This window comes from Podarcis cretensis, assembly GCF_951804945.1.
Source record: "Podarcis cretensis genome assembly, chromosome: 8".
Lineage (NCBI taxonomy): Eukaryota > Metazoa > Chordata > Lepidosauria > Squamata > Lacertidae > Podarcis > Podarcis cretensis.
In genome coordinates, this window is record NC_137177.1 from 34,393,060 (window position 1) to 34,420,429 (window position 27,370).

General features: G+C 41.8%; 1 protein-coding gene and 1 long non-coding RNA gene across 2 annotated transcripts in view; one reads left to right on the plus strand and one right to left on the minus strand.

The window, feature by feature from the left end:
* LOC307222988 lies at positions 1–5,223 on the plus strand. Its single transcript, XR_013841938.1, has 2 exons — positions 1–1,193; positions 1,768–5,223. It is a non-coding gene; the product is annotated as an uncharacterized lncRNA (long non-coding RNA).
* The window catches only part of PTP4A2 (protein tyrosine phosphatase 4A2), a 27,368-nt gene continuing 3,678 nt past the window's right edge, over positions 3,681–27,370 (minus strand). Inside the window, exons 2-6 of the mRNA XM_079988633.1 lie at positions 16,401–17,057; positions 13,402–13,494; positions 9,090–9,220; positions 7,997–8,071; positions 3,681–6,045 (exon numbers count right to left, since the gene is read on the minus strand). Of these exons, the coding sequence (XP_079844759.1) occupies positions 5,937–6,045; positions 7,997–8,071; positions 9,090–9,220; positions 13,402–13,494; positions 16,401–16,496 (504 nt within the window). The 5' untranslated portion in view covers positions 16,497–17,057 and the 3' untranslated portion in view covers positions 3,681–5,936. The remainder of the gene's footprint in view (positions 6,046–7,996; positions 8,072–9,089; positions 9,221–13,401; positions 13,495–16,400; positions 17,058–27,370) is intronic.

Genomic DNA, 27,370 nt, shown 5'->3' on the forward strand with positions numbered 1-27,370 from the left:
GTGGGCGGGGCCTGCCTGGGCAAAATTGACAGAAAAGCAGCAGGAGCGTTTAAGAATGGGGGTTCCCCCCCCCTCTTCGGAGCGGATTCCTCCCTGCCTCCGAAAGTGGTTTACAAAAATTATCAACGTGCGTGTTGGCACCCGCCCGTCTCCAGGACATAAGCACAAATTATCAGTAAAAACAGTTTAAAACTATTAATAAATAATTCAGCATTTTAAAAAATCAACGCTTAAATGCTGCATTTTCACAGGTCACATCAGAGAAGGGGTGAAATTCACCTGACACGAGAACTTTTTCATTTACCACTTTCCCTAACAAGGGGGCTGCAGAGGGTGTTGACACAATGGGCTTTCTTGGGGGTGGCTTCCAACCTATGCAACATTCTCCCCTGGGAGACACACCTGGGAGACACACACTTCTGTCTTTTTGGCCCCAAGCAAAAATGTTCCTCGTCCACCAAGCCATTGGCCTTTAATTATCTGCAGCATCCTTCCGTGGGTGGGATGCCCTAGGTCTGTCTTTATAGATATGAACATGTTTTTAGCTTTGACTCTGTTTTAGTTTTCAGTTGGTGTTAATGTATGTTGTTTTTATTTTGTAAGTTGCTTTAAGTTACTTTTCATTTAAAAAAACAACCCCTAGAACAACTACTAGAAAGTGCAGTTAAAAGGTATGTGCAGAATGCCTCCACCCCACAAGAACCAACATGTAAAAAAAGAGAGAACAGTACAAATAACAACAACAATAATAATAAATACGAAGACAAATTGGCTCTGGGGAAGAAACTTTCCTTGTCACCTTCCTTCAGATGCTGATCCCAAAAGTCCAAGATTCATATGGGGGAAAGGCAGTTCTCTTCAGTATAGGGGTCCTGAACTGTGTAGGGCTCTAAAGCACTTTAAATTACTCTAAAAACAAATTGGCAGCCAGACCAGAACCAGTTTTATGTTCATTTCTTCTTGTTCTAGCCATATTCTGCACTAGCTGTTGTTTCCAAACCATCTTCAAAGACAGTTCCAACATCCAGCACATTGCAATAGCCTAACCTGTAAGTTATCCAAGCATAGACAATTGAAGCCATTCCTTTCAATGAAAACTTGCATGCCAGGTACTATAAGCCAGTGCTGAAGCAATGACCCACCTTAAAAAAAAATCAAACAATTTAAACTGCTGGGTGGAGAAGGCAGTTACCGTATTTTTCGCCCTATAGGACGCACTTTTTCCCCTCCAAAAATGAAGGGGAAATGTGTGTGCGTCCTATGGGGCGAATGCAAGCTTTCGCTGAAGCCTGGAGAGCGAGAGGGGTTGGTGCGCACCGACCCCTCTCGCTCTCCAGGCTTCAGGAAGCTATCCGCAAGTCTTGCAAGCCCGGCGGGAGGTCCCGCGGGCTCGCAAGGCTTGCGGGCAGCAGCCTGCAGCCCAAAAGCTCCGGGGACAGCGGGGAGGCGCAGCGCCGGCACCCCGCTATTCCCCGACCTGATTTGGAGGCTGGCGGGGGGGGGAGAGAAGCAAGCTTGCTTCTCCCCCCCACCAGCCCCACAAACTCGGGGGACAGCGGGGCAAGCCGCTGCCCCACGGAGGCTAGAGAGGCTGTCCCTGAAGGCAGAAGAGGGAGACGGAGCGCTCCGTCTCCCTCTTCTAGCTTGGGGATGGCTGTGCAAACCTGGGGGGGGGGGGGAATAAAAAATATTTCCTTGATTTCCCCCCCAAAAAACTAGGTGCGTCCTATGGGCCGGTGCGTCCTATAGGGCGAAAAATACGGTAAGTACCACTATAAACCCTGATAGACCAGGGTCAGAAAAGATTTCTTGCAGGCCACACTTGAGGAGGGTGAACTGCCACTATCCAGCTGGAACCTGTTCGGGATAGTCTGCTTCTTTTCATGTATTTTACAAATGTATTTAAATCCGGTTCATTATGATCTGCAGTCTCAGTCTCTTTCCAGAGTTAATCCACAATTATATTGGTAAGCAATAGGGTATCATGTGGAAAGAAATGATCGAATGTATAGCTACTATAACTTTCTTATGAAAGTTGGGTTATTGACATGTGTCAATATACCCTCATAAATGTATGAATTTATAAAAATGATTATCTGGTAGACTGGGGGTATGATTGGAAACAACAGATTGCTGATACTTTGGAAAAGGAACTTCCACATCTCCCTTTAAGTTTTTTCTATTTAGATGAACACTACTAGTCTTGTAAGCTGATGAGGAATACACACATGCAAACTCCAGTACTGAATAAGCTTGCAAATACCTCCCCCTCCCAATTCCTGCAGGAGATCCGATCTCAAACTACTTCAGTACTTCCTGCTTATTGATTGTATTCTAAGCAACTTCAGAGTTTCATTTACCTAAAAATAAGTTTCTGTGAATCAGCCTTTACAGAGTCAGAATATGGAAGGTGCCACCTTCTCAAAACTCAGTTGTTTTCTGAAAGCAGCAGATATTGAGGTAATGATCTGTAACATCACAGTTAATGTTCACCTAGTGTAAAATCATGGTTTCCTGGACAAGTTGCAGAGACTTGGAGCTGGGTATTCCCTTCATGATTTGTACGTGATGGGTTTAGAAGCATCTGCTTACATTTTTAAACAAGCTATAGTTCCGCATGACAGTTATACTGCAAAATTGCAGCAGGCTTAAACTCAAATCAGTGAGAACAAGCCAGGATCAAATCACATAATCACAGTTGAAAGGGACCAAGAGGGTCATCTAGTCCAACCCCTTGCAATGCAGGAATCTTACACCCGATGTGGTGCACAACCCTAACAGTCTCATACGAACTGAGCTATGGTGACTTCAAATCCTGTTTTCTCTTTTAAAGCATATGCTTCAGATTTCCTCCTTTGGTGCACAAAACGGTTTTGGAGTGTACAAAATTCATCATAACTCATTCACATTGAAGGAAATCATGGTTTCCCATAATAACAGAGCTGGGCCCAAGTGTAATTAGTGAATTGCCAGGTTTTATATCGCATATGCAGTGAGATCCAGCCAAGGACTTTTGACAACTGTGTTCTACTGAGCACTATCTTACTAGCTGGTAACAGCCGTATTTTTAGCACAGTGATTGTCTTGTGGATGTTGATGCATGTGATGGCCACAGCTCACCATATCCAGGAAAAAGATGCTTCCACAGCCCAATATCACATTTGCACACTGCTCTTCATGCAAGGTGCCAAGGGCACCATTCATGTGACTGTCCTTTATCACAACCATCATCTTAACATCATATTACCAGAATCACTTAGCAATATGAATCAATCCTGGCCTCCCCAAACTCAGTCTACCACTACATCACACTGGCTCTGTCAGTACGGGGGATCATTGGGCTCTTGCTCTTGACAAGCCAGCAGGAGGCCAAAGCTTGGACCTGAGAAAAATCTGATGTTGATCATGGTGCATTTCATTCCTAGCTTCCCAGATACCAAGAGGCACAGCAAAACATAAGTGCTCATTCCTGGATCAATTTTTGTTGGACTGCATATCTGACACACACAGCTATTTGTCTGAAGAAAGTATCTTGTACCAGTTTGGCATGGTTATTCTACTAAAGTGGTGCATACAAACCCCCTCTATCCAATTCACAGGACCACCACCCTCAGGTACTTGCCCTGACATACCACCAGAGCTAGTAGTTGTAAACAAAATTCACTGAGAACCAGGGAGGAGACTTTATACAGTAAGAATTTTATTGCACTGTGTTCCAAGTGCTGAACCAGAAATGTTTGTGCCTGTTGAGCCCGACTCACAATGAAGCTCTAGCATTTCTACTCTATGACAGAACGTGCATCCCTGTGCGCTTAACCGCCCCACCTTCTCAGTTCTGTTAAGGTTGCAATACAAGCTAATATACTGTAATACATCGATGTGAAATTAAAAGGGGGAGAAACAAAACTATACATAGGAAAAACAAAAGTAATCCACTTGTTCTACAAGTCTGGGGCTGTTTTATATTTGGCTACAACATCTTAAGTTGTAGCTTTTTTTAAAGCAAAAAACTCTTACACGTGTTGTAGAAGTGAGACTAGTTACAAGGACAATTTGTGCCTTTATGTGCACGAGGGCAAAATGGGACAGAAGATGAGGAGGAAAATTCAACAACCTGTTCTTTTCCACATTTCTCAACCTATAATCATTGTTCCAGATAAGCACTCTTTTTTTAACGCACAGTCCATGGTACTATGATCATTTGCATGTTTTAAATATAATGCCAACACCCACTCCAAATATATGCCATATTTTAGAGGAAAGATGGCATTTGTAGCCAACATTTTCAGACTTAAGTCTATTAAGCCACCCACAAATTAAACTGATTGGCATAGTACCATCACAATTAGATTGATTTAAGTCTGTATGGAGCTTTAAAGACTGTGATCCACTTTCTGCACTAAAAATGTTTAAAGGGAATGTTAAGTGATCAGATGCAACGCAGAAATAGTGCCCTGTTTATAAGGTCTGTAAGGCCTTGTCTATACCCACTGAAAGAGCTGCTGAGAGTGACTTACCAAAGCCTTTGACACTGTGCAAGAGACTAAATTGAAAGCTAATTCATAATTTTGAGTAGCCAAACAAATTTTAAAATAGAAGAAAGGGACATGGGTTCTGTTGGCACTGCAACTGTGGACCCAGCTTAGCCAAAGCAATTTCCTAAAGAGGTCACCTAAAACTAGCTAAGCACAAGCAATGCTCTTCTGCCCTTCTGACCAAAATTCAGGACACATTCTCCGTATTTATTACGCTCTGAATACAGCATATGCCAATGAGGCATTGGTTGTGTGCAACCAGCAAGGCTCCCTTAAGAACCTGATGAAAAGTCAGAAACAAGGCAATCAGTGGTTACAGTAAACTATACATGAGCCCAGTCTGGAAAAATACAGGCATTGAGAACTCAAGATCAAGAGATGCCAATGGGCACCAAAGCCCTATTAGAACTAGACTTCATTCAAGTTTATTCCCTTCAGAGAGGCGGGGATCATCCAGACAAGCAGCACACAGCCTTCCCATCGAGATTTTATAACAGGAGTTGTTTTAACCTTAATCAAACACACATGCCTATTCTCTTCCTATTCTGTGTCAGTTCTTCTGCCTAAATGGCAGGAAGCTAACTTCCAAATTATTTAGAGAAATCTATTTGCAGCCAAATGGTGGGCAACATTTCAGCAAAGAGGATCCCATCTGAAACACCTGCCTTAATGTGTGTGATTTGGACATCCGCACATCACTCTTTTAGAGGGATCAGATCCTCAGCTACAGAGTCCCAAGGGTTACAAAGTAGGCCATCCTTCATTTCAAATGACTGTTTACATGTTAACTGAATGATAACTGAAAATGTTCAGTTAAGAAAAGGACTTTCACCCATTGTGATAGGTTTACCAAAAGCAACTCTCCCCAAATGCCTGTCAGCTGCAAACGCAATGTACAGAACTTCTTGGAACACCCACTTGGGATTAAGGCTGCCAACCACATACTAGCTATACAGGCGCACCTTAAATTCTGTCTGCCATCTTTCACCAGTAAGAGGAATAACTAGTACAAAGCTAAAAAATAAATTTGGGCTAGGACCTAAGTGAGGGATGCTGTCCTGCTCCAATGGTTTCTGCACAGTCTGATACTCTGGTTTTCCTTGAGACATAGAATTCATTTTATTAATTTATCTCTCTCCAAAAAGTTAAAAATACAGAAGGTTCAAATAATGCTCGTCTCTTGGCAGATGTTCAGACTGCAACATGAGAAGACAATCCTTCACTGAAATGTTTACTTTTACTTTTATTTTTTATCACAATCATCATCATTGGGACAAAGGCAGAGGAGCACCCACTCCACTACGGTAAATATGTCGTTCAGCTCCAGAATTACATTTCCAGGTTCCACGAGTCCAAAAAGACAGCCATAATAGCGTCAAGACTTCATGGAGGGCCTCCCCCTTACTGCATAATGCAGTGGCCGTTGGCATCTCTGAAGCGTAATCGCATCTTCGGTCGGTATTTCTCAAGGTAGAGCAGTTGTTTAGAATTGAAAGCTCCCCTCCTCTTCCTGAAACAGAAGCACATCCAAGACATTAGATCTCAAGCACAAACATTAAATGCATTTCTCCAGTTGGAGGCAGCAATACCAGTTGCTCTGGTGCTTGAATTCTGCTTGCTGGTTTCCGACAGGCAACTGTTGAGCCACTGTGAGAGTAGGATCCTAGCATCATCCAGCAAGTTTGTCTGACATTCTTAATAGACCTGCACAGCTCATACCTAACTTCCTATATGGTACCTCTGCTTCATTTCAAGCTTGGCAGAAGCCAAGAGAAAGAAAACATGAGGTGCATATGCAGATGAAACTGGATCTATAAATTATCAGTAGGACTGCAAGCTTTGATCAGTTTAATAGGTTGATCAACAAAAGCTTTAGTTAATTAAGACAGAGTTATTACATTACTGTCACTCTTTCTTTTCTGCAATGTTAGCCTCAAACCACAAAGGAAAAGCTCACTGCAGCTCCTCCCCATGCTAGTGTCAGTCTTTGGAAAATGCATTAAACACTGGCATGGAGGTCCACAAACTCGCTTGCCAAACACAGGTGTATTTTTCATTCTGATGAGATCCCCCCAGACCCTATATTGAGCCTTAAGGAACTCATATGGCCCCAGACTTATTGTGTTACCCGGTGGTGTTGGAAAGATATGGCTCCTACACCATCAAGTTAACCCAAGAACCCAGCCTAAATAGTGACAGCCAAATTCTAATCTGTGAGGAAAAATAATAATATATTATTCAGGTTCAAAATCCTACTCAGTTTATGGAACTCATTATGTGACTTTGGGTCATTCACCAGTGTCAGACATGATAAATCTATGGTTTGTTGAGATGAAAACACACTCCAGTGTACCTTAGGCTCATGCACTCCCCTTCTTCCTCCTTTCAGCACAAACAAATATTATTAAAGTGTCCATTACAGTGGTACCTCTGGATGCGAACGGGAACCGTTCCAGAGCCCCGTTCGCATCCTGAGCAGAATGCAACCCGCGTCTGCGGGTCGCAATTCGCCGCTTCTGCGCATGACATCATTTTGAGCATCTGCGCATCTGCGAGCGGCAAAACCCGGAAGTAACCCGTTCTGTTACTTCCAGGTCGCCACGGAGCGCAACCTGAAAACACTCAACCTAAAGCGACTTTAACCCGAGGTATGATGGTATAAATATAAATATACTGCTTTAATTATGGTTTGCACAACTCAATTTGCCTTAACTGGACAAACCAGGAAACTGCAGTTTAAATACACCAGCTGAAGCTTTAACTTTAGCATGACTCCCGATATGACCTTTCAGCCCAGCCTGCCTCATACAGGATAAAATGGGGTGGGGAGATCATGTGCGCTGCTCTGATCTTGTTGGAGGAAAGGTAAGGTAAGAATACAATAATCAGTAAACACAGGCTGTATTGAAATGCCTATCTCTGCTCTGAGGTGAACTCATTAGGCTACAGTTCATGTAGAGCGAAGTGTCTCATTAAAATAAATAAAGAAAAGCATGATGTGCCTAAGAGCCATCTACCTCGTATTTTAAAAGCAGACGGAGGGGGCTCTCTGACCGGCTAGCCCCCCCAACTCTGGATTCCTTCGGAATGACTGACTTCTACTAGCTGGGTTGTAGCAAAGCAATGCCTAAGATCAGCAGTGCCAGCCAAGACAGGCTACATTTATTCTGTATTCCAAGAGACTTGGTCAGTTTCCCAATAAAGAAAACTGGGAGGGGGGGCAGTTCTGTAGCTTGCTTGTTCTTAAGTGAATGTTATATCCAAGTGGCCCAAGTCACAAGCCTAGCTAATTCTGTCTAATCACCACCCAGAAGGAGGGACTGTGCCTAGGCCTCAAACATTTTTGTAGGTCACAAGCTCAGCAATGCTATGAGGAAGCAGCAGCTGCTAACCAACCTTGTGACAGAAGATTGCTCAATGCAAAGAATGCTATAGAAAGCGAGAAGAGGGGCAACACTTACTGTCTTATAAACTGCACAGCATCCTCATACTTCATTCCACATTCAATGAGTGCTAGGGCAACCAGAACTGGGGCTCTGGAAGGAGAAGAGAAATCAATACAAATTTAAACTAGGTCCAGTAAACCTCTCAAAAATAGATCCAATTAGTGCAGCCATGGGCCCAAGACTGCTTCTCTCTCTCTCTCTCTCTCAGCTATAGAACAATATTGGCCTGCTTTGTTTAATGCTGCATGCAGTATGAAATCAATAGCTTTATGGGTGCCCAATATAGGACAGCAACACTGTTTGCACATTTCAGTTAAAAAGTTTATCAACTATAATTGAGACTAGATGGGCGATGCATCTTAAAGAAAAGTACCTGCCACCTGCAGTTTTTAAAAATACTTTAAAATATTTATTTTAAAGATTTTCCAATTAATCAAGGGAATATTTAAGGTAAAAATGTTTTGATAAACTGATCCATTGACCAAATGTTAACAGTCCTGCTGGCATGTGGCACAAAGTAGCTCAGGGCAGCAGTTCCTGGCACTCCAATTTTAGCAAGTGCATTGTTTCACAATATTGATCATGTTGAGGAATGCAATTGCAATTAAGAAGGGAGCTGGAGAGGTCAAATCATCAAGAGCCACAGCATGCACCAGCAGATTACAATTCTTACCTCGTGCATAAGCATGATTGCAAGGGAAGGAACTATCTACCCATTTACTACTTTGCAGCTGTCCTAGTTGTGGGCAGCTTGCTTCAAGAGTGCCTAAGCCAAACTTAGTGATTTAAAAGGTCTCCTCTTAAAAACCCAAGGGCCTATTCTTCTTCATGGTGTAAAAAACTTAAAAGTTAATTGCAGTGCTTTACAATGGAGCATGGGGTTGGTGTTAGATGAGAACTATCCCTGTTGATTTAGGAGTCTTGAAAAAATGGCTGGGGAGGAAGACAGCAGTGTTTGAAACCAATGAGTCAGCATCCTAGCAGACAACCAAATGTGTCTCAATATACTGGTGGGTTCGTTGTGCTACAGACCTCAAATCACAGGTTCAGCTGCAAGAAACAGGAAATCCTGAAATCAACCTCTCCAATCTGAGAACAGGAAGTTTACCTTCCAAGCCCTGCAACACAGTGTACAGCAACGCAGCAGCCAGGTTCCTCACGAAATTTTGTTTTCAAAAGGTTAAGCCAGTCATCCACGATTTCACTTGGAGGTGGTGCTCCATCATCAAATGGCCAGTCCTTTGGAAGGAGACAGAACATGTTACTTCCTCTCAGTATTCAAAGCATGGTGGAATGCCACCCCACGTCTTTTCAGAAGACCCGTAACCATCCCATTTCTCAGGCAGATGCAACTTAAGTCTGCCTGAATCATTGCACTTTCCTTTTCTCCCCTCCCACTCTGGGCACTGCTACCACTAAATTGTTGTACCTGCAACCTGTATTTATTGGATCTTAATTGACTATCCGTGTGTTGTGTCTGAATTTTTAAACGAAGAGTGATATAAATCTGTTTTACAATAAACAAAACAAATTTGGCAACTAATTATACCACTTTGGCAATAACAAGAGAAAAAAGCATACTCTCATTTTCATGTGTGTGACAGCAATACCTTGAATACTGAATATGATATCTGGGAGGGATATCAGCTGTAAGCTTTTATGGTCTGCATTTTATTGCGGCATCAATACACTGTTTTGATGCTAATTTGGTTCATATATTATATTTTAAAAATTATTATTTATAGCACCTTTAGTGTGTACAGCACTTTACAAAATACAGTGGACACTCGGGTTGCGAACGTGATCTGTGTGGGAGGCACGTTTGCAACCTGCAGCACCGCATCTGCGCACGTGCAGGTCGCGATTCAGCGCTTCTGCGCATGCGCGAGTGCTAAAACCAGGAAGTAACCCATTTCGGTAATTCCGGGTTAGGCGCGGTGCACAACCTGAAAACATGCAACCTAAAGTGTCTGTAACCCAAGGTATGACTGTACATGAAGAAAGATTCCTGCCTCAAGAAGCTTATAATCTTAAATTCAACACGGGGAAATCAAACACATGGAAGGGGAGGCAGGGATAAACAGGGAAGCAATATGCAGTTGTTTCAGTTACACATGTTAAGGCTGGGTTACAGTACAATGTTGAAATTAAAGGCCTGTGCCAAAAGCTTCAAGGAAAAGGTGAGCTTTTAGGAGTGATTTGATGATCATAAGGTAGTTCCAAACAGTACAGGGCAGTAAGGAGACAAGGCTGGTATCTTTTGAGGGACAGGAGACAATGTTCACATGGCTCAGGGTGAGGGAGTTTTATTGTTTTAGCCATAACAAAATATTTAATATGTTATCTGTTTAAGTGCAGTGTTAAGTTAAGGAACATGATTGGCAGCCCCCCTCTTCTCATGGATTCCTATGAAAAAACACTATTGAATATTATGTTTATGAAGGACAATTGCCCGGAATTATAATGCTATTATTATTATAATTATTATATATTATTACTGCTCCTTCCTCTCTCTTCGTATCCCACTTTTCTTGCTTTGATTTCTTCTCTTATTTTTTTTATAGTTGCCATTATTGCTTTTGCTTTATTAGAAAATAGAAACCAAAACTTCAAAAGTGTCTTTTCACGGTTTGGAGGGAAGGGGAAGACCACCACCCTACAAAGGTGTTCTGAGCAGAAGGGGCAGAGACAGAATGGGTAGAATCCTCTTAGAAAACAGGAAACTTAGAGGTGGCAGGCTTGGAGGAGCCAAGGCCATAGACAAAAGATATGACCCCAAATAGGGCAGAAAGATAAAACATGTCTTCCTTTGAGCACCCTGAGGAAAGATCCATTGAGAGCTGAAAGGAAAGAGCAAATCCTTCATTGTATCTCTTCTGCTGAGATGCCTGCTCAACAGAACACCACGTTATCAGCATGAAACTGTCAGCCGCTGATCACAGTTCCCAGAATAGACCTCAAGCACCACAATAAGACTACCAATGCTGACTGCAAAGCCTGGGGTTTTTCACAGGTTAACAGCTAAACAAGGCTTCCACTGCAGCAGCTTATCAGGCCAGATGCCAGCACCAGGGGGACTTCCAATGGGCAGATTAAAGGAAGTACAAGAACTGACATTCAGTGGTGGAATCACTCAAATGAAAAGTTCCCCCTAGCAGACATTCAGTTAAATTTGATTAAGCATGGCCTGATCCAGGAAAGCACTGAGTTCTTCTTTTAACAAGCCAAGTGGCACTGAGGAAATTCCACAGCTCAAAAGATCAAGCCTTTAGATTAACAAGCCCTAAAAGAGTCTAGAAGCATAGACGCTGCATTCATTGCTACTGGGAGTAATATTTATATTGTGCTACATTTGCTTCATGTCTATTTGCCTTCACAACAAGCCTGTGAAGCTGGCCCCAATTATCCTAATTTTACATATGAGGGAACTGATGGTGAGCCAGAAGGATTTGCCAAAGGCCACACAACGAATCTCCTAGATCGAACTTCAGCTTGTTCAACCAAATCATTCAGCTTATACTCTGCTCTCAGCTTGTTATCGCTCAGCACCTAATGACAGCAGACATGCATTTTGGGCCAATCCTGATCTCACAGCTGCCTCAGGAAAGTCTACTGTTTTTTCAAAAGTACACCTGCTTTTCTGCAGGCACTATATTGCAGAAACATTTTCAGAAGATAATTCAACCTTGTCTTTCCTAAGCCTTGTCTGCTGTTTAGACAAGCTATTTTTAAAATCAGACACATGAACCTGTGAAGTGTCAGCAGCTGGCATGGAACAATGCCAGCATTATCCACCCCACCTCCCTTGCCTTTTCCTGCATTAAATGTATTGAACACTACCAGTTCAATCAGCTTATGTCTAATTCTGATGGCCTATTACCATGTGTTAGGGTAGAATAAGCAATTGCTTTGTGTGTCCCATCTCCTAAACATCTCTACAAGTAAAGTCTGGACAAACATTTTATCTTTACAACCATCCTTTGAGGTAGTGTAGCTATCCCTCAGCCAAACCTATCTCACAGGATGGTTCTGACACAATTGTTGGGAGACTAGAACATCTTGGTTTTTTATTTCCATTTTCTTCTAACAGTTTTTTCAGGTTTTGCTGGCAAATTAAGAGCCCAGAAGTAAGTCAAAGCATTGGAAAGATCTGGGCAGAGTTCCTTATCCTGTGGAACTGGTTTAGAGATAGTCCGCTCAGAATGGACTGAACTACTGCTGCAGGCAATGGAGACAAAGGTGGGGAATGAGGTATACATAGCAAGCTGCTTGTTGCAATTGCTCAGATCAAGGACACCATAAGTGGCCATTCTTCTGTCACACTAGAGAAAACAAGAGCAAGAGGAAGGGCTGGCCTACAGTCACAAGATGATGCTGTTGACCTCTAGGAGAGAGTAGTCTGAGTATCACGCAACATAGATCTCTCTCATCACTACCTTTTCATGCTGCAGCAGATTATTTTCCAGGCATTGCTTGACACAAGAGATTATCCTGGCTGTGACTTCTGGAGAACCTGCTCTCTTGCAGGCCTTTGCCACCTGGCCTGGGAGGGTAGGGCCCTGACCGACTCCAGCTACAAAAGCTGAGGCAGATGAACAGAATCTTGGGTTGGGGTATTGTTTAGGGGGGTGGTTGTTGGTGGATTCTGTTGCTGTTATTATTGTCCTAATTGTTTAAAGAAATTTAAAATGTTTTCAACCGCTTTTTAACATGTGTGTTTAAATTTGGGTTTGTTGATGACACAATTGTTCCTGAATGCCCCCTCCTGCTTTGTGGAGCTCACTTGGCTCCCTGTTATACTCCATAGCTTAAGTCAAGGAAACAAGCTGGGAGGCGGCTCAAATGTGAGTGGAAGAAAACTCTGGTCAAATGCAATCAAATACTGGTGAGGGCTCATCATCAAGCCTACCTAGTGACAGTGAAGGCAGCAAAGGCGGCTTACTTTGCTGCCTCTGTAGTTCCCCCGGCCCTGAACTACTGCAATTTACACACACACACACACACACACCTTCTCCCAGGACAAAATCATTTTCCAGCCAAGAAAACATAGTACTGTGCCGTGTCACTCACTTTCTCATGCACACACACACTTGTTCCTGGCTTTAAAGCTGAAGGTGGATGGGTATCCCCACTGGCAAGGTTTATCTAGTTAATACTCACAAAAGTCTATCCTTAGAGAAACACAGAGACATTGGAACTCAATCCCCCAAACTGATTAACCAAATACTTGAATGCACCTGATATGGCAGGACTGTAGATTGCTCAGTGACCCAGAATCCACGCCCAAGTGTTGCACAGTTCCACAGCTGCAGGCTAGCCCAGACAGTGCCATCTCACTAAGTAGCAAGACCACTAGGCAGTTCAAGAAACCCCACCATTTTCTGCTGAATCATAATTCCCTCTCAGAACTTTATACTCACCAGAACTTGAATTCCTTCTTTTTCAACTGGTGCTTTATCATAGGTAGCATCACAGACACGCACCAAGGTTGTCACTCCATACTTCTTCAGCTCCTTTTAGAAAAAAATGAAGTCAAATCAACTTTTCATACCAAGTGAAAAAATACCTTTGCTTCCAGAGGCATGCAAAGCTGTATGAATAACTGATGACAGGTGACAGCCTGGGGCAGCCTTCCAAGGAAAACTATCTCTTCCTTGAATTACTGCTGCACATACTTCAACTGTCCAGAAACAGCAGGGTGTAAAGGAGGATAAGCAGAAAGGATGACCTGCCAATGGAAGGATCCACAAAGAAGCAATGGGTGTGACAGACTGAGAAGTCAACGAGCGTCTTCTCTTAAAACAGCTGGAACTACAGAGCTCTTAAAAGCTTTGTTAGCTGCACAAAGCCTGTTCCTTTCTCCTTCATTATTTAATTTGCAACTGGTTAAGTTTAAGTGTGCAAATTTTGGATAGACTCTTTAGGTTAATGTAATTGACTTTGCATTGCACACTATTGCAACAGTGTTTATTGTTAATATTTGTTACCATGGCTGTTATCTGTATATTTTGAAAATCTTTGAATAATAGTATTTCAAAAAGTTTAAATCTGCAGCACAAAATCATCTAAAACATAATCTAAAGCCTAGTAGGTGATATCCAACATTAATCATCCTAGGTTGTATCCACCAAGTTCTGCTCAGAGTACCGTATTTTTCGCCCCATAGGACACACCTAGTTTTTTTTTGGGGGGGGGGAATAAAGGGGGAAAAATTATTCCCCCCCCAGGTGCGCTGCGCTGATCCCGAAGCTTGGGGCGTGCTGAGCTCAGCACGCCCCAAGCTTCTGGGTGCCGGCAAGGTCTCCGCTAGCCGTGGGAGAGCTGCGCGGCTCTCCCAGGGCTAGCGGAGCGCTGCGCTAATCCCGAAGCTTGGGGCGAGCGGAGCTCAGCGCGCCCCAAGCTTCTGGGTGCTGGCAAGGTCTCCGCTAGCCGTGGGAGAGCTGCGCGGCTCTCCCAAGGCTAGTGGAGCGCTGCGCTAATCCCGAAGCTTGGGGCGAGCGGAGCTCAGCGCGCCCCAAGCTTCTGGGTGCTGGCAAGGTCTCCGCTAGCCCTGTGAGAGCCGCGCGGCTCTCCCAGGGCTAGCGGAGTGCTACGCTAATCCCGAAGCTTGGGGCGAGCGGAGCTCAGCGCGCCCCAAGCTTCTGGGTGCTGGCAAGGTCTCCGCTAGCCTTGGGAGAGCTGGGTCTCCCACGGCTAGTGGATAGCTTCCTGAAGCCTGGAGAGCGAGAGGGGTCGGTGCGCACCGACCCCCCTCACTCTCCAGGCTTCAGGGAAAGCCTGCATTCGCCCCATAGGACGCACACACATTTCCCCTTCATTTTTGGAGGGGAAAAAGTGCGTCTTATAGGGCGAAAAATACGGTAAATCCACAGAAATTAATGGACCCAAGTTAGTCATGACCATTGGTTTAAGTGTGCTCACCCCAAGTAAGACTTAGCTGGATACCATCCCATTTGTTTAAGAAGCACCCTTGTCCTTAAATTGGAAGCGAGTTATTCAAAACAAGAGAGAGAACATATGGTAGCATAAAAGAAAACACATTTAACATTTTACAAGCTAGAAGAGAGGTAAGTACTGAAAAGTATTACTTGTAAAGTGGCCTAAAACAAGAAAAAGGAACACATGGAAGCATGTGGTTGTCTGGGTTATGTAGCCTCAGACATTTCTGGTCTAAAGGACAGCCTTGTTTTCTGGCTTCCTGGAAATGCATTACAAGTATAAATTCTAAGGCACACAAACACAAAATGTGGAAAAAAAAACAAGCTGAACTTCAAAATCCCTTAATTTACTTTTAACATACATTCTACCCACAATACACAATGAGAGCAAAATTCCCCAGTTGTGACATCACCCTGAAGAACTCTCAGGTGATTAGCCACCCCGAATTTATTCGTGTCTGAATGATTCCTCAATTAAGTCTCACTGATTAATTCCAGTATCTGGTGTAGAGGCTAGAACAGGATGAATGAAAAGAGAGAGGAGGACACTTTGTAGGTCAATTTAGTAATTGCAGTCTTGTGCCTTCTAGGGCTGGATGGTGTAGCAATACATTTTCCAAAATCAGTTTGAAGTCCACATCATGGTAACGGTTTCATAATATTCAACATGGTGATATTCTGAGAATCACAATGTTTGTGTGTGTGCTATGTAAACAATCATGAAAGACCATGAAGCCGGTCATCGCTTCTCTCATGATTCCTGCTAACCCTGTTGCTCTGTTGACTGAGGTAACAAAGTTACAGACATGGTGTATCAATGGCCGAACTATCCCTGGACTAGGTGTGAACACTGTATTTATATTCTGGCCTTTCCTGCTTTCATATTTCATATTTCATGTGTTAACTTGTTTCAACCCACATACTGTTGTGGGCTCCAGGCAAGGGGGTCTGCTTGAAGAGTGCCTTTTCTTGGGGGTAACCCTACAGGAAGAGAGGTGAAGGGGGAGAAAGACTAGCAAGCAGCCCTAGTGCATGGGGATTCCAGAAATAAATAGGCCATGCAAGATATGAGTCACTGCAGCTTTACACTCCAGAAATCCTGGGACTGCGGGTTTTGGATAAGAGTTCTAGAGAATTTATCTACTAGGCCCTACTTTAGTCCCACATTAATCAAGAACTTACTTTAGAACTCACCCAGCAATTTCTATGTCTGTGTATTGCCAGGGGGAAGTTTGGAAATATTGGGCAAGTTACCTTTTAGCTATCATCTGTTGGAATCTGGTCTCAATAACTGCAGGGTACAGTTGTCTACCATTACTGGTCTTTCCACTGAAGAGTCCTTGATAAGCTTCCCACCTCCACTAGGCTTCCCGGAAGAAAATTTGAAAACCACTCATCTAGGTAGACTACTACATTGGCCTGCATCTTTTGCGCACTCTTTGGCTGCCTGTTCAAACATACAATACAGATAGCCTCCTTACCTCTGTGAATTTGTTGAGGGTTGCATTGGTTGGGTTGTGGGTAATTAGGAAGCGCATACTCTCATAAGTAATCTCCACTGGAGCGGGACGGTTCATAGTGGCAGGAGGAGTGATGTGGCCCAAAAAAAAATCAAACCTTGCAACGTTTCACAGCAGAAAACATTTAAAAAATCACTATAGGGTCTGGGGATAGATCAGAGCTTTCCTTGTTAAGTTCTTTAAGATGATTCTTCACTTCAAGAAAAGCAGATTTGCTTAAAACGTGCTGCACTTCAACTTCAGCCTCAATTACTACAGGCGGTTCTCCTCAAGACTCTGCCCTACTACATGCACAAAATAGGCAGCCTTTATTACATTTAGGCACTGGTGAGGCGCAAAGAAAATTTAAGGGCAGATCTTCTTTCCACTTGTGTTTGGCCAAGCTTTGCTTCTCTAGTGTCACCAAGAGGAAAAGGTGTCCAATGTGCAGAAAATATCCCCATATATTTGAGGCTTATGTCTTGGTGTCTGGAGTCTTCAAGGCAAAGTTTCGTTATGGCACGTAGGACCCTGGCCCCCAGCTCACTTGTCAGCCAGGGTGCTGTGCTGGGCCCGGCAGAAATCTGCCCTGACGCTCAGAATCGCCATAAATGTGTGACGTGGATTCGAATGGAAAACCTAAGAGAGGGGGAAATATTCATGTTTAGAGACAGCTGTGCACAGATTATATGTACAGAAGCATCAAAACACCTACAGCATTAAGATTTCAAATGGCAAACAAGTATCTGAAATTGCTTTAGTCATAGAGTGAACAATATATATTAACGAAGTGAAACAACATTTCTGTGATCTGTATGCTCATTCCGATTAATCAAGGCCAGTGCTCATAATACTATCTGATCCTTATGCCTTGTCTGTGATTGCAATCCTAGGGTTTCCAAATCTCACACAGCACTATTTCCCCTGCATGCAGATTCAAGCAATTATCACAACTTAGTTTGAAATAGTCCTTAAGTATAGCAAATAGGACCCTTAATACGTATCAAGAAACATATGCTATCCATAAAAATCTTTTACCTTTCATAAACTGCTTGTGGAAGATTTGGTTTCAACTCAAACATGTGAGCTGAAAGTTTCATTAAGTGCTCTGTTTGCCTCAACCACATGCACACAAGTTGTGCCAAAAGGAACTTGAAAGCCAAGAGCAGTCCAGTTCACATTTTCACAAGGCAAATTGTTCCGTGACGCACAGTATAAAACAAATACCAGGAAATTCTAACCTGCTCACTTCAGTGTTGATCCTTACCAAGGTTATGACGTATATCATCTAAGACAATGCACCAAGGAAAGGATTTTATGTAGCCTGGTTACATATTACAGTTAAACATTCAAACAGTATCCTCCTCCACACTATTCTGCATGGTTAATACAGATGGGTTTTGTCCTGGAAAGTGCTACTAAGCATCCACATCAAATTACAAAACTTATTACATGTGAAAATTACTGTATGTTAGCCCTCACAACATGGGAATTCCAAATATAAATTTCAGAAAGGCTGAAAGCAGCCTAATCTCATGTTCACCTGTTGCAGAAACAGAACTGTGTGGGTCTTTCCCTTCTAAGCTTAAAGAATGACTAGTTTTCAATGCTGAAAGGAAGATTTCCAACAAGCAGCTCCAGTACAAGAAACCCATGCTGTGTGATGGAGGCTGCATATGCATCTTTCTGTCTCAAAGCCTACTTCCAAGGCAGGGAGTGAGGCAGAGTCCCACACTCAAGAGTCCATATTTTTTAGAAGCTGCTTAGTAGTTTAAAAATCTCTTAAGTGGTGTACAACCTAAAACAATACACATAATTAAAACAAAAATATAGCATAAAACCAGTAAATCATTAGTGCAAAAGCATATAAAAACAGAGCTCAATCTTTTAAGCCAGGGAACAAATCACAGACAAAAAAAACACAGTCCATCACCCTACAAAGTCTCAATGCTACCAGGTCCTGAAGTTGTACAGAGACATATAGCCTGCACTGTAGTAGGAAAACTTTCTAATTTAAAGAGTATTGAATGCAAAGCATCTATTAGTCAATTTAGCACTGGGGATTCAATTATGTAAACTAGATGCAAGAGGGAAGGAATTAGTATAACTGCTGCTGTTCACAGAAGACACTGAAGCCTGCATATAAACATGCTTGCTGTGGTTCTCTTCTGTAGTCTCCATGGGGATGAAATTTCTCATGGGTAGCAACCAAGCCTAGACTATGCACCTACTCTTCAGTTTCCTCAGCTGTGCCTTTCCAACATATGACAGCAAAAAATTCACCTGTGGAATGCTGAGCAAGATGTTCAGCAAAAATGAATGCAAATCCACCTGCAACTGTGTCAACAACTATCAGAAAAACTTAAATTTCGTTAGTTGTAATACTTTTTTAATTTTTACATGAGACTTTATCAGGTATCATGGTCCAACTACTATAGAACCTTACAAGCTAGGTAAGGAAAATAACACAAAGGTAGAAACATTTTAAGAAATTGAGTGTGGGCTATCTAGAGGCACAAATTTAACATGAAAAAATGTATTGTTCAAACCAGGCTTTTAGAGGAATTCACAAAGGTTACTATATTTTAGTAAACTGTCTACTAACGCATACAAATAAAAAAACACACTTTTTTGTGGGGGGAGTGAGGAATCTCAAACTTTAGAAAATGGAATTTGAAAAAAATCAAATGTTCCAGAATTACGGGTTGTTTGTTTTTTTTTTTAAAAAAAGTATACATAGATGGATGTTCACAGGAGTATACAAAAAGGTCAGTGGCACAAACACAGTAACTTCATTACTGGCTCCCTTTCACAGATCCTATCTGATCAAAACCTTTTCTGGCTCAAATTGTCACCAATTTACTCTTCACAGTTTTGTCTAATGAACATTCAGTTCTCAACTCTTCCCTTCCGCTTTCAAACTAAGCTTGTGTTTGCTAGAATTGAGGCCAGAATGTGTTTTCACTGGCAGAGCTCAGTCCACAAACTTGTGAAGTAAAGGTGTTTCTAAGAAGTAATCAATTGTCTTTTTATTCCTTGGCTCGAGAGATGGTCATTCATGGTTTATGAGGCTGAGTGTGTGGCATTTATTTGAAGGTTTCTTATTACATTGTAACTAGGTAACTCTGATTTAGTATCTGATAACAAACTAGAAAAATAAGCCAGGATTCCTGATTTGTTAACATATATTAAGCCAGAGCGGCACATTTCAAACACAACAGGGTACTCTGGCTCAATACAAGCTAGCATCTTTGCACCAAAACCAGCATGAGGAGTGCTCAGCCCTGACCTTTGTTCCATCAACCATGGTTTATGAAGCCTTAAATAACAGCCCAAACCAGGCCATTGAGTAACTATGAGCTAGCCCTCAAATAGATTTCACATGGCAGAAGCAAAAATAACAGCCAGCTAGAGTTATTTCACACCTTACCGTCTGACGGCCTTAAGGAAAATGTACACAGAAAGAGGTAGAATCTCCTTCCAAAAACAAAGACTATAGTCACACAATACAGACAAATCTACTGACTGAGGTTCTGCCTTCATTTACTGGATCTTGATCAATGTTAAGATGATAAAAACAGCAGAGCTTTGCAAAACAAAGGTGGTTTCTGGTCCAGATGTACTAGGTCTAAGAACTGACCAAAATCCAATCAATACAGAATGAAGCATGTCCAAAAGTTTGTTTGCAAATCTGGGGCTCTGAGTTAACAACTGGTCTCCAGGGGAGGGGGCAGTTTCTAGTCACCAGTGGTGACTAGGCAACATGTTACCAAGTAGAAGAATTCTACATTATGTACTCAAAAGCAGGAGGGCAAATCACAGAAAAGATTCTCCCAGTTGTCATGTGTGCCTTTATTCACTGTTCATAGAATTTTAATAAAATACAATTTAAAAAATTAACTCAGATAACAGTGGGCCACTGGCATGCCCTTAGTCACTCCTTTGCAGGTTCTTAATTGCCTCCATTAAGTGATGCTCCAAAACAAGACAACATTTTAGTTAAGTTGTCAGGGGCAAGGACAGAGGTGTGCTCAATCACCTAACTGAGGTCTAGTCTTCCCCGCACCACCACCTGTGTGAGTGGAGCTCTGGAATATTAACTGGATTCAACTGTGAAATCTTCTCCTACAGAATGCTACACTTGAATCTTAGCATTATCACTACTTCAAAACCATCACTAGACCTGCAGCTACAGAATATGGAAACAAGTGTACCCATTAAGGAGAAGAACAAAAGCTGTTGGGAGCTTGGCCCCTCTTCTCTTCCAGCTAGAATAAACAGGTACCAAAGAACTTTTGATGTTTTGTGTAATACTTAGAGGAAGAGATCCATTTTTATTTCCTTTTTAACAATGAAAAAACCAGTAGTTTTGTGTGAAGTCATACAAAACTGAATGGAGAGGATACTGGTAAGTCGCTTACATAAAGGGAAAGTTACCAGATCTTCTTCCTTATTTCTGCACTCCAGGCAAAGCTCTCCCAAATAAATGGGAATTTACTCCCAAGGTCTAGCTATTAAGCAAGCGATTGCACAACTGAAAATCTGTATGTGGGTATCAACTCCCTGGCAATGAAGGTGTTAAGAGCAACATAGTTCCTGCTGACAAAGTGTTCCTAGACTACCATCCTGGATTATCAAACCAACTTTAAGAGCAAGAGGTCTTACAAAGGTATTCATCCAGAAAAAAATATTTGCAGCTGCTTAAGAGCATCTCAAGTTAATTCTCTTTCCTGCCAAAACCACAGAATGTCTTAAAGTGACATAAAATAATCCACATATGCTTGTCAAGTCAAATTGTTAATTCTACCCACTTATTAAAAATCAAAACCTCTTGATACTCAAGTGTAAGGTAACAACTACTTAACATCCAGCTATTATATACATGCCCAAACCTTACTTCAGGAATATATCAGAAAAGTCTCAAAATTAACTCAACATCTTAATTTGTCCACCAATTAAAACTGACCATGATAAATTAACTAATGCTTTAACTTATTGTCCTACTGATGAAACTGAAGGGAACTAGCAACCCTACCACAGTCTCCCAAGGATAAAGAAAGATTTATTTTGCTTTATTATCCCAAAGACTCCAAGGCAAGTTACAAATCTGGGTTCAGCCCTACTACTGAATTCTAGGACTAAGCGAGAGAATAAGAAGTTTGTTTGATTGTGAGGTGGGTGAGAATATATTTAAAAAGAGGCTATAAAAGGATAATTGAACAGAACCAGAAGTGAATTTTGTGGGGAAGGACCAGGTTGCACATTATACGCTGTGGGGTGTTTAATTTTTAAGGAGAAAATGGTGCTAGATCTCTGGCCTATGCAACAGTCATGCCATATGCTCTCCAAGTGTGGGAAGAGAGCAAATAACCTATAGTTCAGAGTCAGGAAAATGTGTTATCAACATGCACAAAGGCACCTTCTGCGGAGTCCAGTATTCTGTCTAGGAACGCAAAGCATATTCCAGATTTCATCCCTATTGTGCCCTAGAAGAAATGAAGCCTAAAACAGGGCTTTACTCTTTGCAGATTGGTTTGTACACAATAAATTTATGTGCACATGAGAGCCTTTTGCTGCCTGAGAACTAGCAATTAAAGAACAGCATGTAGTGAAGTAAATGGCAAATGATAATATAAGCCCAAAAGAAGGTATCGCACACCATTTCAGAACAACTAGAGTTCTGTAACACTAACAAGCAGAGCGGGGGTGAACACAAGGAAGTTTTGTAATCTGTGATTTAGGGAACCCAGAGAAGCTTGGGACCTAAATAATTTTTACACACTGACTGAAACTTTATATAAACGTGGTCTGGCAGGCCATTAGTCTCATCTCATGAATCACAGATAGCAGAGTCCGAGATAAAGCAACCTGCCAACAGCCTGGCACTGGGCTTATAGCTGTCCAGGAGAGATTAACCAGGATCACTACAATGGCATCTAGCTGACCCATAAACTTTTAAAAGTAACAAATTCATCTGTACTAGATGCCTACATTTCTGATTTACCCAACTTTTAGTTCAGTTTCCTACTGCAGACAGAACTACTCCAAAAATACTCCCTGCCTTTGAAGACCCCCCTTGCAGCTTGCATTTCAGCTTGTTGCCTTCAGGACTGAGGCCATAAGACGGACTGCACCAGCTGTACCTTTCCAGGACTGCAAGAGACATACTTTGGAAAAGGTTATTTGGATCACCTTTCAACATAGCATAGCACAACAACATAGTACAAAGCAAAACCTGCTAATTTGTCAGACATTCATCAGAGATTACCCTCCAGTATAGGCAAGCAACCTCTTGTAAGATTAGCTTATCTGAACTCATTTTACTTCTAGCTGAGTTCCACACTTGATTATTTTTCGTATGCTTAGAATGAACTGCCATGAAGAGTAGTGTAAAAATTGCTTTCTCAAAGCAGCAAAAATTATTTGAGGGACAAATCTCCAAAAGTTCCTTGTTTCTTAAAACTTAACTTGTAATAGCACAGAAATAAGGGAACAGGTTTTGGAATGTTGTTAGATATAATTTTACCATGATCAAATACTGTCACATCTCAGCAAGCCAATAATAAATACACGCCAGAGTCTGCCAAGATTCTGAACAGCAGCCAGCTTTTCAACAGTTTCATGGTGCTGGTTAACATGGACAGAGGTGCCTGCTCTTTGCCCATTCATGCAACCATGCACTTCCTCCTCCAAAGTTCTTTTATATGCCTTATGCAGTGGTACCTCGGGTTACATACGCTTCAGGTTACAGACTCCGCTAACCCAGAAATAGTGCTACAGGTTAAGAACTTTGCTTCAGGATGAGAACAGAAATCGTGCTCTGGCAGCGCAGCGGCAGCAGGAGGCCCCATTAGCTAAAGTGGTGCTTCAGGTTAAGAACAGTTTCAGGTTAAGTACTTACCTCCGGAACGAATTAAGTACTTAACCCAAGGTACCACTGTATAATGCAGTTTGCTCACATTTGGGAACAAATTTATCTTTTCTCTGTTCTTCTCTACAGAGGTCCAACAACTTCCTGCCCTTTGTGTGGACATGGGTTGCACAGCTGCAGGCCTATGCCCTTGAGAAACTCAACTAACACTGCCTATTAATTTCAATGTAATTTTGTGGTTTGATGTAATCATGAACAACTTCCATTTCTACTTTTCTAACAGTGCACTCTCTAGAAATCTGCTACCCAAATAGTACCCAAATCTTAACAAAGAAGCCCTTTTGCAATAATTTAACAAAAGCTACTGTTAGTTGCTTGGTCATCTTTAACATTATTGTACAGTGCTTTTCCTCTAGAAAAAAAGGGTGCTGGTACTCACCATGAAGTTGTTACAGTAAGTGCCACACTTTTAAACAGGGCTTTTATTCTAAGGGAAAAGGTGCCAGCAGTGCGTACCATTGAGTACCCCCAGAAAAAGTACCATTCTTGTTCATTCCCTTTTACAACCTCGGAAGCAAAGCAGCCTAAAACATACATATGCTCATTTTGGTGCCAGTGCTTAAAATTGTCCTACACAAAATATATTTATAGTTTTTTCATAGAACTGCAAGCTTTAATGTGGTCAATCCAAGATGCAAAAACCTAATCCTAGTGCTGCACAGAGGGTTTAAGGATTAACAGCCTGAAAGCAATTACAAAAAAAATATAATTGAAGTGCTGAAAATGGAAAGTAATGTTGTCACAAATGACCAGATACAAATAAATGTTTTCCAGCTGTGGCTAGATCTGCCTGAAATTTCCAGGCAGTGCTATCAAATTTCTAGAGGTTTTGATAACCAAGTGCCCTGAATTTTTCAAGTTTCCAGGCCCAGAGAGAGAGAGAGATGCCTGTATACAAAACACATACACATTAAGCACAGCCTTGTCTTTAACTATTCGCTTGGCCAACATTGGTGCTTTCCTTCAACAGATTTGACTGGCAAAGCTGAGCAGTCTTTCTGCTTTACCACCATGATTGGTTCCCATACTGACTACAGAAGAAGTGAAGCTGACCAGGCTAGCAAGAGCAACACTCTTCCATGCTTCACCTGCCTAGAAGGAATGTCAGTTACTTTTATAAATAAAAAAACAGGTGAGTGAAACAAAAACTGGCAGGTTATTGAAAGCTTAGTAACAAGGGCATGTGAGCCCATTATCCTAGATGAGTTCTTGGACAAACATTTCATTCCCAAGTGCTACTAAGTTCATCAATGGAACTAAGTAGATATCCACAGTAGATGGAGCAGAGGAGGATGTGCACAAGAACATTTTCTACTGCAAACTCACCATCTCACCTTAAATTTCCTATCGCTCAGTCACTGTGCCCACTTCCTTCCCATTACAGTCAAACCTTGGCTCCCGAGCGCCCACGTTTTGGAACGTTTCAGCTCCCGAACACCAAAAACCTGGAAATAAATGCTCTGGCTTTCGGAAGTCGACTGTCCAATGCAGCTTCCGCTTGAGTACAGGAAGCTCCTGTAACCAATCAGAAGCCGCACCTCGGTTGATGAAAATTTCGGAAGCTGAACGGGTTTCCAGAATGCATTACATTCAACAACTGAGGTTTGACCTTATCACAAATGCCTCATTCACCTTTACAAGCCGTATTCTGTGCAAACTCTAAAGTATTTCTAACAGTCTCAGGTTACTGTCCACTTCAGTCTACCCCTTAAATACAGTGGTGCCCCGCAAGACGAATGCCTCGCAAGACGGAAAACTCGCTAGACGAAAGAGTTTTCCGTTTTGGAGGTGCTTCGCAAAACAAATTTCCTATGGGCTTGCTTCGCAAGACGAAAATGTCTTGCGAGTTCCTGCGGTGTTTTTTTCCTTCCCCCCCCCCTTTTTCTAAGCCGCTAAGCCGCTTATCCGCTAAGCCGCTAATAGCGCTAATCCGTCAATGGGCTTGCTTCACAAGACGAAAAAACCGCTAGACGAAGAGACTCGCGGAACAGATTCTTTTCGTCTTGCGAGGCACCACTGTACTTTTAACGTGAGTAATCTAGAGTGACGAAGAAACATTATTTATACTGTATAGACATGCTCTTTCTACATCAGAGTTCACCCCTTTTGGAATCATGGGCACATTTACAAACCTTAGAAACTGTAATGGGCACTATGCACACACCGCAGCTTAATCAACTGGCTACAGTAAAATGCTTCTTTCACATTTCAATGGTCCTTTCAGGCACCAGGAAAAGCATCAGTGTCACCTATGTGTGTCCACAGGTGTCATGCTGACAAGCACTATTTTTCTCAGATTCCCTAAAAAGGCCAATTCTGAAGTGGCCTGAGATCCAAATTCTGTTAGTATTTATGAAGTGCCACGCTCTCTCTCTCTCTGATTCAAAGTACTATGTAAATAGCATGCCTTTTGGAGAACTCCAGTATTTATACCAAAGTGACGACATACAAAATAATTTAGTTACACTTTTTAGGTTAATTGACAAAACTCTCTTACAGACAGAGGCAGAGAGTTGGGAAAATTGGGAAGCACTTGCTGCATTTTTATTTCATAAACTGATTCTGAAATGTGCAGTATTTTCCAGAATTAAAAAGTAAGGGAACGCAAATAATTCTAAAAGTAAATTAAATTTAAAATCATTAGAAGATAGCTGATGGATTTCCAATTTTAAGCTTTCAATTATGTGAATGTGTTCCCAGTTACATTTCCAATTGGAGGGTAGAATATGTAGATGGATGGAAAGTGTTGTTTTTATAAATAGCCAATCTTTCTATAGTCAACAATCAAAGCCAGATGTCAGCTTCTAGCAACTTGATGACCCACCCACAAGTTTCTATGACCTACCGTATTTTTCACTCTATAACACGCACCCGACCATAACACGCACGTAGTTTTTAGAGGAGGAAAATCCGTAGGCATGCCACCCGTAGGCATTCCCTCCATAACACGCACAGACGAAATTTCCCCTTACTTTTTAGGATGAAAAAAGTGAGTGTTATGGTGCAAAAAATACGGTATATCAACAGCAGTTTTGTTTACCCAAATGACTAATTATTTGATGTCCTCCAGGTCACACGGAAAATTAAGTTGGTGCAATTTATTTTCAGAAAGCAAGTTTACTATAAGGAACTTATAGCAGGGAGATCAAACCCAAAATATTATTTTAGGGGATAATATTTTTATAGAATGGTGTTATTTAACATAGTACTATGTTAGACCGGACTGCATCCACTAATTAGACTAAGTCCATTTATCCTCTGCATTCTGATTATCAGAAATGGCCAGCCAGATACCATGGCACAATCAATATCCACTCTATTAGCCTACAACATCTGGTAGTTAGAGATACTTTAAAGAAAACACACACAGACAGACACACAATTTGCACTTCTGGCTATCACTATCGGTAGTCCCATAAAATTATCTACATGTGGGCACACTATACACTTCTACAGAGCAATTATGTGGATTTAAAAAGAATAAAAGTTTTTTTCTTAAGAATGCAACCCAGTCACTTGTTAAAAAAATGAATTTTCTCTTCACTTTAGAAACATAGGAAGCTGTCTTATAGCAAGTAAAACAACTCTTTCATCTAGCTCTATACTGCATTCTGGCTGGCAATAGCTCTCCAGAGTTTCAGGCGAAGTCTTTTCCAGCCCCACCTGGAGATGCCAGACTGAACCTGTTACATCCACAGGCCAAACATGTGTTCCAAAACTGAATTATAGTCTGTCCCCTGTCCGTTTAGATTTGTGCTGCTGCCTGATCCCATGTTACTTTAGTTCTGATGTTAAATCCCACAATTTCAGAGGAGCTTCTTACTCCCAAGAAAGCATAGAGGATTGCAGTCATCTCCTCGGAATAGAAAAATATAAGGAGATGAACAGTAGTGTTGTATGATAACTGAGTATGTTTTCCCCAGCATTCTCTTTTTACAAAGAAAAGCAGCTTCTTATGAGTCAAAAATCCAGTTTTAATAAATATTTTTGCAATTTAAATTCAGATTTAATTTTAGACCAG